Raw genomic sequence first — 11,265 nt, 5'->3', positions numbered from 1 at the left:
CGAAGAAGCTCTAGAGTTAAAAAATTTCACGAGGATGATTTTGAATGTGAAGAAGAATATGATGATTACAATGATGATATTGATTTTGTGTATGATGAAGAACAAGTTGTTGAAAATTTCGGAGAAGAAGAAGTGTAGTAAATTTTTTATTACACATTAGAATATTTTATTGTGAATTTTGGAAGAAACTTGAATTCTTTTCCATTTTATTGAGATGACACATTAGACTATGTTGAGAATATTTTGAATGTATTTTAAATTTGATGTTATTGTGTTGAAGTTCTTGTATGTGATTTATTATGTTTTGATAGGCGGCCTAGGCGCTAGGCACTGGATTGGCGCCCGACCAACGCTAGCGAATTTTAGAACCTTTGATCGAACCTATATTACTTTAATAATTGGACTTGAGTTAAAATATATGTTCATTTTATTTTATTAGCGGGTATAATAAAACAGATATTACAGATTGAGAACATAATATGTCGTTGAAGTTATTGATTATAATATATATTCGGTGATAATCACGGGAAATTTAGGGTCTGATTCCAGCAAGTGTCACTAGTCCAGACGCATGTTTTGAAATTATCCTGAGCCTGAAATCACAAATAAGATCGTTAGGAGGGGGCCAAGAGGGTGTCCTGGCGTAGCCCCTCCGACGCTCAAGTCAGAGACTGAGGATATATGAGGGGAGCAGCTAAGGGTGCTGCTGAAAAACAATATATTGAATCCATAATCATACGCTCAAACCTGGTATTTATAGGAGAATACCTAGGCTTGTTATGTGTCATTCACCCGCGGGCCTTAGATATGGGCCGGGAGTTTGGGCCGGATCTTGATGGGTTCATCCCTGGGGTATCACCAATCTCCCCCTCCCGAGTCGAACTGAATCGTAGATTCAAAGTTCGATTAGTTGTGTTGTCCTTGGTTTATCGACGATGAGGACATACTGTACTAGAAAATCTACTTCGTTTGCCATTAATGAACGATGTTTACCGCTGCGAAAATTACGGGGATGTTCTCCTTCATTCTCACCGCTACGAAAAATCTACTTCGTTTGCCATTAATGAACGATGTTCTCCTTCATTCTCATTTCTTCCACAAAGAATACCAGCTCTTCCCAGCAACTCTTCAACTGCGAGCTAACCCTAGCGCCGCCTCACCACCACTTCATCGTCACCTTAGCCCGCCGCCGCGCGCCGCCCCACCTTCGCCGGAGCCAGCGCGCCCTCGCCGAGCCACCGCCGCGAGCCGCTCCACCCTCGCCCGAGCCACTGTGCGCCCTCGCACGCTCGCCGCTCGCCCCTGCTGCGCACGTTCAAACACGCCTCGCCCCACCTCTGCCGAGCGACGCTGCACGCTCGCCCGAGCGCCTCTGCACGCTCGTCTGTCCCCGCCTTCACGCTCGCCGGAGCGCCCCTGTACGCTCGCCTGTCCCCGCCTGCACGCTCACCCGAGCGCCCCTGCATGCTCACCCTCGCCCCCAAGCTCGCCCTGTCGGGCGCCACGCTCGCCCAGCGCCTTCGCCCAACCACGCGCCTCGCCCTCGCCCTCGCCAGCTCGCCTAGCACCTACCGAGCACCCCTGCACCACGCCATCTCTTGCTCGCCCGGCGCGCCATATCACGCCCGCCCGAGCACACGCTCGCCTCCGCCGAGCTCCTGCCCGTCCACTCTCGTCGAGCGCGCCTCGCAGCCCACGTGGATAAATAGATATAAAAAAGAAATTGAAACTGATTCGGAAGAAAATAAAGACAGCTCATAATAAATAGACTGAATATGTCAATGTTGGATGATGACTGTTGATATTTAAAACTGGAAGATTGAATGTAACCTTGACTGGGAATACCGGATTTGATAATAAAGGATAATATGATTTGTTATGAGCTGTCAATTGGTATATACGGATGTTGTATAGCCAGTATTGTGAGATTGATTCTATAATCAGTTATTCGAATTGTATTATGAGATTATACTTCTTGAAACATTATTCCAGATTGAAATCAGAATCAGTAACAGAAAAAAATGATTCAGAACGAAGATTATTCCGTTTGGGAAATTTCAATGGAATCGTTATGTTACTGAAGAAAAACAAAATCCGAGATGATATAAAGATTCCAGGATTGTTTCATGACAATGAGTTTTCTGATTAACCTCTATCATGCATTTCTTTCTTTATCTGATTGGATTGCCTGTGATTTCGAGGACGAAATCGAATCTTAGGGGGGGGAGAAATGTAAGGCACGAGATTTTATTCACTGTAATCTGAGATTAATCTGAAATGATTTATGGATTAATTAAGGTAAATATAGACGGAATGGATTAGACCGGGAAAGACGCAAAATTATGTGCGAGGGTGTGCCATTCGCGCACATGCGCGACGTGATGCGCGAGCCATGCGCGGATTTGGCAGAAGACCCCGCGCATATGCGCGGCGTGAGGGCGCGCATATGCGCGAGGTGCCCAGTAGCCAAGGAGCTATAACAGAACATTGCGCGCACATGCGCGACGTGAGCCGCGCACATGCGCGAGGTAGGCAGAGAGTTGGGCGCACATGCGCGGGGTGAAGTCGCGCATATGCGCGAGTGAGTGTGTGCACGAGCCGAGTGCGCGCATATGCGCGAGTTGAGTGCGCGCATATGTAATTGTTATAATTTTCGAAAATGATATGACTGAGATTGTACAGAATTGAGATTATGATCTGGTATTGTTAATGATTATAAGTTGTACCGATATTGATTATGAATTCTGGTATTATATCTGTGATGTTGAGACTGATGGGGTTATCGAGACTGCATTGTTATACCGTCGAAACATCAGTAAATTGATATTGATCATATTCAGTAGTGATTTCGATTATATCGTGATATCGTCGATATGGATTAGATTGTATCTTGATTCGATATTGATCAGATTATGTTTGATTTGAGTATTGATCAGAATAGATTTTGAATTGAGTTGCATATTGAGATTGTGCCTATGCGATATTGTATTTCATATTGATATGGACAGATTTGACTTCGAGACTTCGACTTCGTCAGACCGCGAAGACAAAGGTATAAATTTATGTTGATGTGGAATTGCACAACTCGAGTCCGATTGACTTGAGTTTTCCAAAATCACATACTTGACTTTATTGCATCGATATTTGCAATTGTATGAAGTTGATACTTTTGATTTATTGATTTATGTATTGAGTCATAAGCGTATACGCTTAATTGTAAATGAATAATCTTGTGACAGTAGTGCCGGATAGTGATGGAATCGTCACTGGCACATTGCACATTGCACATTGTATGATATTGGTGAAAATGCCAAAGTCTGTGACGGTTAAGTCAAGACACCGGACGTTTGGCTATATCGGAGTGGATAGAATTGGAGTTTCTTCTATTACTGATGTTCGATATGGAAAGAGCCAAAGTCCGTGAATAAGAACATGCCACCACCCCGATCGGGAGTGTAGGTGGGTGTATGTTCTTATTCCGATCGGGATCCCTAGATTAGGACGAGTCGAGTACGAGTCCATGAGTCACGGAGTGTGATTCAGAGTTTGTGTTGATCCATGTGTCGGATTGGATACATGTTATATTCCGAGTTTATATTGATTTATGCTTCTGAATTTGATACATGTTATGAATGTTTATTTCATGTTTTTATATTGTTTATATGAAATGCATGTATATATGGTTTATACTGGGAATATAATTATCACCGGAGTTATCCGGCTGTTGTCTTGTTTGTATGTGTGCATGACAACAGGTGGGACAGGATCAGGGTCAAGACAAGAAGAGAGAGAGAGATCATGATTAGAGTGGAGAATACGGACTTGGATTAAAGATATGATTTGAACACTTGATAATTAGTTGTTAAACCTTATTTTTATTGAATATAGATTGTACATGACTTGTAATTTATTTATACGAATCTGTATATTAGTTAGATTCCATTACGTTCCGCAATTAAAGAAATTTTTTTATGACCTACTTGAATTAATAAATTGATCCTAATGATGATTAAGAATTGAATTAGCGTCCGGTCCCACAAATATGATTCTGGAAAAAATTCAATGGCTATAATTTTAAAATTTGAATTCAAAACTAACTAGCTCTTATCCAGATATATACAAGTTTCGTGTGCATAAGCTTATTTAATAAGGGTTTATTACAAAATAGTAGGTGAAGTAGTTCTGCCCCACAAATGACTTCCACCAATATAAATATTGTTAATTCAATGTACCCAATTAATTATCGATTACTTTAGTTAAAATTAGGTTTTCAAAATATTGAAGATTTGACTCATGCCAGCTTGATATTTGCATACAATTTACGCTAAAAAAAAATATCAATGTTAATGGCACGAAGAATCGGTGTGCGTGTAATCGTGAAAGAACACAATGAGGATAGTATTGGTATAAAAATTTATATAATTCTAAAATTATTTATAAGAGAAATTTTGAAAATTCGTATAAATTTGAATCCCATCTTTTAACGTCGAACGATTATGTAAAAGGAAAATTTCTTTAAGTTGTATAAACTGGTCTCTTTTAAACTTTAGATATGTAATTTGTCAAAATTTGATTTTCACTCAAAAAATTTGTTTTTTTGTTATGATCTTTTTTTCTCCCAAAGCCACTACATTAATAAAATATTGCTTATTTAGTGGCACTGATTCTATCTTAAGTGGTTCGTGTGACAAAAATAAATATTTTATTACACGTATTAAAATTTTTAAGGAAAAAATGAAGGAAATAGCAAACCTTTTTCCTATCAACTTAGGTACGGTTTGGTTCAAGTACTTGTAAGTACTAATATAAATAATCCTATCATATCACTTGTTATGTACAAGTATTATTTATCTCGATCAATCAAATTATTAATTATTTATTTCACATCAATTCAAATTCGTAATAATTTATCTCACATCAATTAAATCAATAATATAAAATTACGATATTACCCTTAATAAATAATATTGTTAATATTTTATTAATATTTTCAACAATGACAAAATGATAATATCATATTATCTAAAATTTAATCAATCAAATTAATTAAATCAAACACTAGATTAACTATCATTTTCTATTTATTTTATTATTACAAAATATTACTTATCTCCATATTATATATCTCATACTATGAACCAAACGGTACCTTAAAAAATTGGGTGGTGTCTTTGTCTTTTTCTTTATTTTTGTTTAGATGGCTTAGTATGTGTAATAAGCTTCAATATCATCACATGAGCCATTAGGAGACCATATATGCAAAATAAACGATATTTGATGGATTTAGTAGTTTTGACAAAAAAAATACCAAAACATAAAATTCAAGTTATTAGATGAAAACTAAATTTTGACAAGTTACATAATAAAATAAAAAACAGACAAATTTAAAGGAATAGAACACGGTTTTCCCATCATATTTACGGAGCTAAAGAACAAGACTAAGAGACAGGATCTTGATTTCGGGATACGGGATGTGAAACTAAACTAACATAGCGATTTAATATATTTACAAAAACTTTTGTGAGACGTTTTCACGAGTTAATTTTGTGAGACATATATATTATTTGGGTCATCACTTAAAAAAATTACTTTTTATGCCAAAATATTACTTATTATTATAAATATGTACAAATTTGACCTATACCAGGAATAAATATACATGAGACCCGTCTTAAAAAAAAACATAATATGATATATTTCCCACGATGAAATTTTATTTTATTTTACAAATTTTATATTTCATCTTGAGAATAACGAGTTTAGTCTAAGAAGCATGTCCCATGAGCTCGGCACATGACATTTAATTTATTTCTTGGAAGCATTTTTGTTATGCCGTAAAAATACGGAGATAATTAAACAATGTGATATATTTTTTCCTTTATGTATGTATTAAGAGGTGTTATGGTGTTTGGTCCCACCTTCTTTGGCATTTAAATTGCTTTATCTTCAAACTATTCCATCCACCCAAATTATACCTCAAAAAATTATAAAAATAAATAAATTTTTAAAAAAAGACAAAAGAGGATTCAATAATGAAGATGGCCGGGGACCTCCCCCCACCACCCCCAAAACCATTTAATTTAATAAATTTAAATAGTATGTATAATGTAAAATTCAATTATATCAAAAAAGTGATTTACCAGACGTCGGAACTAAGATCACCTCTCATTATCCTATTCTTTAGTTACTTCCACTTTTCAAATAAATTGATCAAATATTGTGAGTGCAAAAAATTAAAATAAGTTAACACACCAAACCACGACGTGTTTATAATTTAAAGCAATCGGTTAAAAAAAACTTTTAGGATTATGTTACAAGGTAAAAAATTTATATAATATGCTTAGTAAAATAATTGTACATATATATATATATGCAAAAACTTGTGTGAGACAATTTCACGGATCGTATTTTGTGAGAAGAATATCTTATTTGGGTCATCCTTGAAAAAAGTATTACTTTTTACGCTAAAAATATTACTTTTTATTGTGAATATCAGTAGGGTTGACCCGTCTCAAAAATAAAAATTATGAGACCGTCTCGCAAGATATCTGTTCATGTATATATTACTTATAAGACAAGCATATAAGGCTCTTGTATATTTGTTTAGGGTTGGGATAAAATATTTTTATGTTTTGTAAGAAGGGGACGTTACCTCGTTCTGTTTCGTTCTGTGTATGTATACGTGTATCTATTCTCTTCTGACACACTTTGAAAATGGTATATTTTCATTTTCATACATAGAACAAAACAGACATCCCTCTCCCCAATCTTTTTCACTAATGCAAACTTCAGTTTTCTTTCTTTGTATCTGATGATCATTTGAAAACGATCGGGTCAAAATCACTGAACTTCCCTTCGTTCGATCCATTCGCAGGTGATATAATTAATCAAGAACATGTAGGAAAACAGATCTATTCTCAATTATATATATATATTTTTGAAGAATCCACATAAGTAATTTTTTTTTTCAAAAACAGAGAGATATATGTGTGGACATATATATATGAATTGTATTTTTGTCCCATCCTTTAAAGCCCTATCTATCTATCTTCTCTCTCTTTCTCCCCTTCTTTCTTGCTCTATCAAGTACAGTACTACTGGAGCTCAGAGAGTTGCGGAGATGATGATGTAAAAGGCACACACATACATAATTCAATCGAAGGGATCGGCCGGACTTGTGATCATATATATATTTGTAGACTTAGATACATACATATGAGGTCTGTGTATGTATATACAGCTGCTAGCTTTTTCGCTTTATAGATCTCTAGCTATAGCTTCATGTGGTTTTTTGCATCAATCTTTTTCTATAAAGTTACCCACAGATATGCTCTAGCTGTGTGAAAATGGGTTTTGTAAGCTGAATTTTTATGATTACGCATGGTGATGACAGAGCACGTGTATATTCAGATTTTCATCATACCAGGCCAGACCAGGTACTGAATACGGCATATACATGCATATATATTTATGTATATTATCCAATTATCGAAACCTTTCTTCTTCTGCGAATCCCAAGTTTTGGTGATACATATGAATTCATCATCATTGATTTCTATGGTACTTCTTCAAAGATGTTTCAAGGAAATTAAAAGTAAAGAGTGTTTTTACAAAGAATTCTTGAGTTTTGTGGTTCCAGGGTTTTTGGGTTTCCGGGTGATGATAATTTATTATATGTTCGTGTTTTTTTTTTCCAATTTTTCACCTGAAAAGTGAATAGTTATTAACATTTTCTTTGAACTTTGTATTTGATTTACAGGGATCTATTGAGAGTTTGAGTGGGTGCTGCATCTTCCAAGATATGGCTACGTACTTTCATGGTAACTCGGAAATCCAAGGAAGTGGCGATGGATTACAGACCCTGATTCTCATGAACCCAACTTACGTAGGATTCTCCGAGAATCAACCGCCGCAGCCACCCGCCAGCAACAACTTCGTGTTCCTCAACTCCAGCAACAATATAAACCTCCCCCACGCGCCGCCACCTTCCCAAATTCAACATTTTGTCGGCATACCTCTCCAAGGGGCAAGCGCCACTTCAGCTGCCTCGTCGCAAGATCCCTACGGCCAGCATGACGTGTCGGCTCTCCATAGTTTCATCCCACGCAATCTTTACAACCAGCAGATAGGCATCGCGGCGGCGCGTGAGGTCACGCGCTCCAACCAGGGCCTTTCCTTGAGCCTTTCGTCGCAGCAGCCGGCCAGCTACAGCTCTTTCAGGCTGGAAAGGGAGGTGCCCACTCAACCGTTAATGGATGTGACTCAGCCACGTCAGGACGACGTTAGAGTTTCGGGTGGATCCCCTTCTTCGAATTCCGGACTTTCCAACGTCGTTAATGGAGTTCAAAGTGTGATGTTTAGTTCTAAATATTTGAAGGCAGCACAGGAGATTCTTGATGAAGTTGTTAAGGTACAGAAGGGAGCAAAGATTGTAGCTGAACTAGCAGAGGGGGCCCAGACAACCGGAGAGCCCTCAGGCGCCGGCTCTGGCGGAGGAGGAGGAGAAGAAAGTAAAAAAGTTGGGATTGAGCTCACTACATCAGAGAGACAAGAAATTCAGATGAAAAAAGCAAAGCTTGTTAACATGCTCGATGAGGTAAGCTGTTTAAATGACACACTTGATGAGGTATTGATGCTGTAACAGCCACCGTACAGAAAATGATTGTAAATTTATTACCGGAAACTTTTCAAAATCAAGGTAAAAAGTTCTATTGTTTTTTCTTTTCTTTTCGGATTCATAAAAATTGAAAAAGGGGAAAAGAACGAATAAACACCAGGTGGCAGGTAGTATTAATTATGATTCAAAACGAATAAGAATAAAAATTAATGGTTTTCCATGTTTCTCGAAAATTTATGTATCAATTTCTTGATTCGAAGGTGGAGCAAAGATACAGGCAATACCACCACCAGATGCAGATAGTAGTCTCTTGGTTTGAACAAGTAGCAGGAATTGGCTCTGCTAAAACTTACACTGCCCTGGCTTTGCAAACAATTTCGAAGCAATTTCGGTGCCTTAAAGATGCGATCATGGGCCAAATCAGAGCAGCGACGAAAAGCTTAGGCGAAGAAGAAAGCTTAGGAGGAAAAACCGAAGGCTCGAAACTTAAATACGTTGATAATCAGATCCGACAGCAACGAGCCTTACAGCAATTGGGAATGATCCAGCACAATGCTTGGAGACCCCAGCGAGGTTTACCCGAACGATCTGTTTCTGTTCTTCGTGCCTGGCTTTTCGAGCACTTCCTCCACCCGTGAGTTGTTTAGTGATTTTGTGAACATGGTGTAAGATTTTTTGGTTGGATTTCTGATTATTTTTCGATGCTTATGAGTCGTGTTTTATTTTTATCCAAAATGAGCAGATATCCGAAAGATTCAGATAAGCTAATTCTTGCTAAACAGACGGGGCTTACCAGGAGCCAGGTAGTTGAGCTAGGCTTCTTGAATTCTTGATCAATGTTCTCTGTTTGATTTTTGGTAAATTTTTGAGTTGGTTTGCTTTGAATTCAGGTGTCGAATTGGTTCATCAATGCTCGGGTTCGATTGTGGAAGCCGATGGTAGAAGAAATGTACCTGGAAGAGACTAAAGAAAAGGAACGAAATGTAACAGATGATAAGTCACAGGATGAAGATTCAACCCCAAAGAACACAGCTCCACAAGCCAAGAATCCAACGTTTGAAAATCAGAACAGCAGTAGAAACGAATCTGCATCTGTATCAACTTCCACCGCTTTCACGTCCTCTAGCGGAGTAAAGAACAACTCCGATTTCCACCTCATTGGATCATCAGAAATGGCTAACTTCACTCAAAAAAGTCCCAAAAAATTAAGAATTCCATCCATGAACATGGACTCAAAGCCCACAATTCCTGCCAACGAGCATATGTCGTTGAAATTTGGTAACGAGAGGCAGAAAAGAGACGAGTTCACATTAATCGGTTCACCCACGAATTTCATTGGAGGTTTTGGTTCCTATCCGATGGGGGAACTGGGAAGATTCGGAGACGAGCAATTTCCGGCACCCTATTCCGGCAACGGTGTATCTCTAACACTTGGTCTTCCACACCAAAACTTTATGCCTAATCAAAGCATACAACTCGAAAGAGGCGGAGAATCAAGCGGTTTTGGTGGCATGATAATGTAGAAAACATATTACATACTTAGTATACGTAATTTATATAAAAACGTACATTTTTAGTAGAACCATTTGAGTTCTTGGGGATAGCTTAGGATTTTAGAGGATATATGATTGGGGTTTGTATATTACTTTTGTTGCTACTGATATAAAGATGATTGTGATAATCATCAACGTGGAAAAAAAATTGTGATTTTGGGTGGTATACAAGAATAAATCTTGATTATCAAGAAATTCCCATTGTTTTCACTTATACAACTAATCCATTTTCAATCTCAATCCAAACATTTCGTATTGATTTTGATTAAACTCATCATGTCTAGGTGAACAAAAATCTTGAGGGCAGAATGGGTCCTCAATAATTTGATTAAAAAGTGGAACCCTTTAAATTCAGAGATAAAGCATCATTTTCATGGTCTTCTCCGAGTTGGATCTGGGAAAAGTATGCAAACGAAACATAGTCCACAAGCATAAAACAAAATATCACAGCTTATATCTTCTTAAGATTTGACACAATTTGATTATTTAATAATTGAAAAGTAAATGGAGGTTAATATGTAGAATTCATATAATTATGATTATAGCAATTATATAAAGAATAATGACCGATTCATGTGTAGATAAGATATATTTGTTTAAACCTTTTAATAAAATAATGGCCTCTTTCTTGTTCAACGAGGACTTTGAAGCTTTCGTATCAAATATCATCTTTCTAATTGAGAGGCCAAAGTTGATTCATTGACTACCAAAACTCAAATTTCATTCAAAAAAATCATTATTATTCTCTCGGCGTCGCAGGCTAAGCTCGGCAAAAAAAAAAAAAAAAAATCGTCGGCTTGGCAGAGGAATTTCATAGGAACTACGCAATGAATTTAGGGTAAGGATTGCTGCATCGTTTAATTAGAGGAATGGATTCACGTGCCAAGTCCTTCAGATTTTAATGTTTGAGGTAATGACTGAGACACATATGACACAGCATAAAGATTGAAGGTTTTAAACTACACATGCAAAATTGTAGGGACAAAATAGGACAAAAGTCTAGGGAAATAATTATAAATTATAGGTTTTTGTGTGTTGTTTTTTCAAACATTTAGAGTATACACTCGAAGCTCGAGTTCAAACTCGATTGATGCC

At 37.3% G+C, this 11,265-nt stretch overlaps 1 protein-coding gene across 3 annotated transcripts; it reads left to right on the top strand.

Moving 5' to 3' along the window:
- The first annotated feature begins 6,766 nt into the window (after positions 1-6,766).
- Positions 6,767-10,365, top strand: LOC142527384 (BEL1-like homeodomain protein 1). Of its 3 annotated transcripts, XM_075632176.1 has the most exons (6): positions 6,768-7,220; positions 7,381-7,436; positions 7,760-8,596; positions 8,878-9,251; positions 9,360-9,420; positions 9,508-10,365. In XM_075632176.1, exons 3-6 carry the CDS (start codon positions 7,802-7,804, stop codon positions 10,138-10,140), a joined length of 1,863 nt encoding a protein of 620 aa, XP_075488291.1. In that variant the 5' UTR covers positions 6,768-7,220; positions 7,381-7,436; positions 7,760-7,801; the 3' UTR covers positions 10,141-10,365. The 3 variants fall into 3 exon arrangements, with proteins under 3 accessions (XP_075488297.1, XP_075488291.1, XP_075488282.1); XM_075632182.1 differs by lacking the exon at positions 7,381-7,436 and having other exon boundaries at positions 6,767-7,220; XM_075632167.1 differs by lacking the exon at positions 6,768-7,220 and having other exon boundaries at positions 7,228-7,436.
- The last annotated feature ends 900 nt before the right edge of the window (positions 10,366-11,265 follow it).

This window comes from Primulina tabacum, chromosome 2 (assembly GCF_025594145.1).
Source record: "Primulina tabacum isolate GXHZ01 chromosome 2, ASM2559414v2, whole genome shotgun sequence".
NCBI classification, from domain to species: Eukaryota; Viridiplantae; Streptophyta; class Magnoliopsida; order Lamiales; family Gesneriaceae; genus Primulina; species Primulina tabacum.
Note: the sequence above shows the minus strand (reverse complement) of the source record. Positions and strands in the feature narration are given on the sequence as shown.